Source organism: Otolemur garnettii, unplaced genomic scaffold (genome assembly GCF_000181295.1).
Source record: "Otolemur garnettii isolate 467f Iridium unplaced genomic scaffold, OtoGar3 scaffold00027, whole genome shotgun sequence".
Lineage (NCBI taxonomy): Eukaryota > Metazoa > Chordata > Mammalia > Primates > Galagidae > Otolemur > Otolemur garnettii.
Window position 1 is genome coordinate 10,131,129 of NW_003852422.1, and position 6,146 is coordinate 10,137,274.

Genomic DNA, 6,146 nt, shown 5'->3' on the forward strand with positions numbered 1-6,146 from the left:
AAAAAAAAAAAAAAAAAGTACTGAAATCACAGGCTGTGTCAGGTAACTTTGAAAATCTTATGTATTTCCAAAATTTGTAAAAACAATGAGCTCCGGGTATTAGAATATGCACTGTTTTTTTCTGTAATTAAGCCCAAGGAAACTAGCTCTATTCATATAAATGTAATGCTAGTAGCCCCTATAAATATTGATAATCTGATTAAAAATCTGTTGTTTTTTTTTCTGTGTTACACTTATATCCTTCCTTTCTTTGTCAAAGACATTTGGAATTCATTTAAATAGCTCAATAATACCATAAATAATGAAATAATTCAACTGGTAATTTAAATAATCACATTATTCAATATCAGTTCCATATTTAATCATATTAAGTAATCATAATTAGATGGTTTATTGGAAATTTCCTTTTCTTTTTATCTGAGCTTATTTGATCATATCTCTACTACTTACTATCTCTAGTTCATACGACGTGACTTTCTTTAAAATTGTTGAAAAAAATTACACACATGGATTTCTGTTTTAGATAATACGGCTACAATTTTGACTAACAGAACGGGGTTCAGCCTGCAAGAAGAGCCCATCTTCTTTGTATCCATCTTAATTGCTGACAATGGAACCCCATCACTTACAAGTACAAACACTCTTACCGTATACATCTGCGATTGTGACCAAAAAGGGGATACACAGCTCTGTAGGAATAAGGAACTTATGCTTTTCATGGGATTCAAGATGGAAGTTATAATTGCTATTCTTGTCTGCATTATGGCAATATTTGGTAAGTAGTGAGGAAGTGAACGTATACTCACTTATTTAAAAGAACATAATATATAAAATAGTTAATCCTATTACAGCAGAATAGTGTGGGTTTATGTGTGTGCCCTTATTGATCCTCTGAGTATAATACAATTCTTATATCACATGGAGTATATGAAAAATTGAATGGATCAACTTGCATTTCGAGCTGCAAATCAATGACCCTGAAGTTGTATGAGTAACTTACACCTACAGAATGAGTCTGTACATGTGTGCCTCTCTTCATGCATGCAACGACACATGTGCATTTCAAAAGACAGAAGATGTGTAAAGCTTAGTGATGACATGAGGAGCTTCTGTTGAGTGCTTATTATCCTCCAAGAGACGGTCTTCAGCGTTCTTACGCTTTATGCAATTTGATCTTCAAAATAACCTTATAAAGTAGCATGTACTTTGCATAAATGAAAAAACCTTTAAAAACTCAAAAATTATATGCTTTACCAAGAGTCGCGCAGCTAGAAAATTATGGGCTAAGATGACATAACCACAACACACTACTATGCTTTAGCTGAATAGACCCTAGGAGAAAAACACACACACAGTGCAGTACAGTCTGCTTTCTTAGCAATAGTTTTTTTTTTTTTTATAATTAATGACTTTTTATTAAATCATAACTTTCTATATTGATGCATTTAGGGGTCCAAGGTACTGCTTTGATATACAATATGAAATTACTTAAGTAAACAGTATATTTATCAACTATACATGTCACTAAGTTGTACAATAGTATTTTAAACTTATTCCTAATGTCTAACTTAGACTTTGTGTTCTTTGAACCTCTCTGCATACATCTGCTCCCCGAGTCTGCTAACTACCATTCAGCCTTCAGCTTATATGTACAAGGTGGATTTTTTTAGATTTGGCACATAAGTGAGCTCATGTAGTACTCTTCCTCCTGTGCCTGGCTTCTTTCCTTTGGCACATTGTGCTTTAGGTACATCGATGTTGTTACAAATGACAGGATTCCTTCTCTTTGGGGCTAAGCAGCATTGCACGGACACAGATGCTGTGTTCCCTCATCCATTTGACCATCATGGACACAGGTGGATGCCGTTTGGCTACTGCGAACAATGCTGCATTGGACACGGGAGGGCAGATCTCCAGCTTACTAATTCCATTTATTTATATTTATTTATTTATTTGTTTTGGGGGCAGTTTTTGGCCAGGGCTGGGTTTGAACCTGCACCTCCGGTATATGGGGCCAGTGCCCTACTCCTTTGAGCCACAGGTGCCTCCCCTAATTCCATTTTTAAGTATGTGACGTGATGCACATATGAATTAAATTGATATAATCATTGCACAATGTATATACATAATCAAAGCATCAAATTATTCACCATAAATAGAAAATTATTATTTTTCAATTAAACAATACAAATAATTTTATTAAAAATCTTTTTGTGAATAAAAATGCCAATACATGTTAAGATCCAGGAGTAAATGAGAGAGTCAGAAATCTCAGTAAAGCAGCTTCATGTTTTTTTCCTCGTTTGCTTGTTGTTTTTATTATTATTTTCATAAGTAGAGATGAGACATCTCATCATTCCACAGATGAGACAGCGGAACCCCAGAATGTCTCTATCAGGCTTTTAAGGTTACAAATGATTCATCTAGTATAAACTGTTCACTTTTTTACCAGCTGCATATGTAATCTAAACCGTGCTCTTGCTTACCTAGTAAGTTCACAGGAAAAGCCAACACAATATTGTCTATCAAGAGCCACTGTATCAGCAACAGCTCCAGATTCCAAACTGACACGTTTCAGGACTTGCTTTGCCAACACTCCTCATCTTCCTCAAAGCTTCACAAACTATCCATTCTTTTGCCAATTAACATTCCCATTCTTTCGGATCATGCTTTATTTTTTCGAGCATTTTTCATGGTCTTTGACCATAAAATTCAAAGCTAGGTAGCCAGATACTGGAAGCAGAAAGCAGTAATAATGGTATAAGTCATATGCAGAGGACATGTAGACCTACAGCGAGCTCTCATACACCTGGGGTGGCTTCACCGTTGTGGGGTTAGTTACACTTAGCAGGTGTTAATATGGAGCAGCCACTAGCCAGTAATTTCCTTTGAAAGTTATTGGAATCTTATTTATTGGACCCTTTTTATGTCAGCCATAGAGATGCATATTAATGGATGGACATAAAGTTTTGTGCAATTTACTATGTTAAACTATTTTTAATTGCATGTGAACTTTATGGCCAACCTGAATATGAGTTTTAAAGTTCAGTACCTGGATTCAAACATGGTGACCTTATTTATTTCAAGAGTGCCCTACTCCCAGTGTTTAAACTCTAAGTTTTATATAAAATATTATTAATATTAATATATGTCTAATGTAACTCTTTTCAATAGTATTTATAACATTACTTTATGTCTGTTTCAAATCCTATATGTAAATTAAGAGTAGCTACATAAGATCCTAGTTTGAGTAAGGGTTGGGTAACCTTCACACATACCAGTAAACACTCACACTCAAAAAAAGACACACATAGTTTTCTTTTACATAAAAAAGAAGTGTTCTGTCATTTTCCTGTCTCCACATGATGCTGAAATTATCTCATGTCATAAATATCAATTCTGGACAAACTAGCATTATGATTCACATACCTGATAATTTGATTACTTTATATCACAGAGCACAAGGTAGGAACCAACTTTCTGCTCTAGGCTATTTTGTTCAATTTTATTTTATTTATAGTGACACACAGTGACTGTCATATCACAGGGTCCCCGTGTGATGTTTGAGCATATGTGCACATTATGTAATGATCAGATCAGGGGGTCTAATATGCCCATCACTTTTAAACATTTATCATCTTTTCATAGTGATAAAGTGCAAAATACTCTCTTCTAGCTATTTTAAAATGTATCATAAACTATTATTATTTATGGTCACCCTAGATTTAATATTACCCCTGAATTTATTCCTCCCGCTGAGGTATAACTTTGTCCCTACTGGCCAACCCCCCCCCCACGCTGTGTGCCTCACCCTCCCCAGACTGGGTAATCACTGGTCTGCTGTACGTTTCTAAAATATCAACTGTTTTCGATTCCACATGTGAATGAGACCATTCAGTGCTTGTCTTTCTATGCCCGGCTTATTCCATTTAACCTAATGTCCTCCAGGTTCATCTGGGTTCCCACAAATGACAGGACCTCACTCTGCTTTGTAGCGGAATAGCGTTCCACTGTCTGTGTTATCAGGCTGTGTCTTTGTGGGAATGTGATTTGACATCTTTGGGCTTCGGTTTTCTCATCTTTCATAGGATATGATGATGTGTGTGTTTCATAAGAAGAAAATAAATCAATGAAGAGGCATAGCTTTTAGAATGGTTCCTGACACATACTTTGTAGTCAAAACTATTAACTCAGGAAATAATTCTGCTGCTGAATTTGGCCTCTTCCATTGTTCTAAACCTGAACAGCACGGGTGACAGTGGGCTCCTGGGGTTGACAAGGGGATTCCGATTGGAAAATGTCCCATTACCTACTTTGTTCTATTTCTATAGTTTAGACAGAAATTAAATCATTAAATTAAATGGATTATCATCAAAACCAGTTCCCTGAATTGTTCCAATGTTACTCCTCTAAGTCCTCAGCCAGAAAGGCTGTGAGACCTCCTTCCGTCATTTTGAGGGTCTTTTTGTAAGCATGCCACCACCAATGTGTCTTTTTGTGTCATAGTTATAAAATAGAAGCTTCTGTCTTGAGCCTGTAGCAGAAGCGAGGGCGGCGATGCTGACGATAAACTTTCTGCATTAATTAATATTCTGATATGCTTTTTCGGTCAGGGTTTATTTTCTTCGTCTTGTGTCTAAAACAACGAAAAAAACAGACTCTATTTCCTGAGAAAAGTGAAGATTTCAGGGAGAATATATTCAGATATGACGATGAAGGTGGTGGAGAGGCGGATACGGAAGCGTTCGATATTGCGGAGCTGAGGAGTCGCCCGGTGCTGCGGGGACACAGGACCCGGAGAGCCCCCAGGGCGGAGGTCCGCAGCCTGTACAGGCAGTCTCTGCAGGTGGGCCCAGACAGCGCCGTCTTCAGAAAGTTCATTCTAGAAAAGCTGGAAGAAGCCAACGCTGATCCCTGTGCCCCTCCCTTTGACTCCCTGCAGACCTATGCTTTTGAGGGAACCGGGTCCTTAGCTGGGTCCCTGAGCTCCTTGGGGTCAGCAGTCTCTGACCAGGATGAAAACTATGATTACCTTAAAGAGCTGGGACCTCGCTTCAAAAGATTAGCGTGCATGTTCAGCTCCACGATGCAGACAAATCATTAGGCTTTTCACCATTAAAAGGTAAAACATGGTAACACATATTTGGGCCCAGTTGTAATCTCTTGGAAAGAATTGTGTGTTTTGCTTCTCTGAAGGGAGAAAAATGCTTTAGTTCATAGATTTTTCTGATTTCCTTATCGCTTCTCGACCTTTTGGCTAAGATCAAGTGTGGAGTTTTCTAATTTCCTTGGAGTAAACACCCCTTGATTGTTTTAAGTTACACACGTTGTCCTTGAACTTGGATGTGGGAAGAGGTGTCACCAGTGCGCTGTCAACGTAGAGCAACTCCAGCGCGCTACCCAAAGATTCCTGTAGCATTTTTCAGTATTGTCTAATGAAAATACTCAAAATTTCTGAGTGGCTAGTGTGATAAACGCACAGAATTAGACCATCTTAGCTTATTTTATTTATAATACCTCTTCTTTGTTATTTTTACTTTTAGAAAGTGAGAGTAAAATGTTTATGCATCTTAAGTTCCTGATCCTATAGAGAGACAAACTTTAAGACTTAGGAGAATCTGGTTGATTACACGAAAGTTTAAAAACATTTTATTTGTGTGATAAGCAGCTTTCTAAGATTCCCTGATTCATTCTAGTCTGCTATTTAAAATCTTTGCCAAGACCACACTTTAAAACTGATTTCAAGTTTAGACAGGTATTTGATATGTCTTAATTAACCAGAGTTACACAGTATATAAATTTGTATTTTTGAATATTATAGCTAGATTATTTTCATATGAAATGTAAAATATATTTTTATCTTGTCAAAATGCAGTGGCAAAATTTATGTCAATATTTACTCATAATTAAATTTAAACTTTATGAAACTGGTAGAAAGCGTGAAACATTTAAGTGAATTTTTATTTCTACTACAAATTATTTAGGTACATTAAAGGAATGCTTATTCCAACTCCAGTTATTCACTCTGAGGGTTGTCATCCACTGACTGCCTCTTACCATACACAGAATAAAACACTCTGCATTCATCCACATCATCTTTTTTTTTTAAGAGCTTCAAATATGACTGATTCTTACATGTGTCATTT

At 36.6% G+C, this 6,146-nt stretch overlaps 1 protein-coding gene across 1 annotated transcript in view; it reads left to right on the plus strand.

The window, feature by feature from the left end:
• Positions 1–5,104, plus strand: part of CDH19 (cadherin 19) — a 60,968-nt gene extending 55,864 nt beyond the window's left edge. Inside the window, exons 10-11 of the mRNA XM_003788407.1 lie at positions 524–775; positions 4,614–5,104. Of these exons, the coding sequence (XP_003788455.1) occupies positions 524–775; positions 4,614–5,104 (743 nt within the window). The remainder of the gene's footprint in view (positions 1–523; positions 776–4,613) is intronic.
• Positions 5,105–6,146: the final 1,042 nt, after the last annotated feature.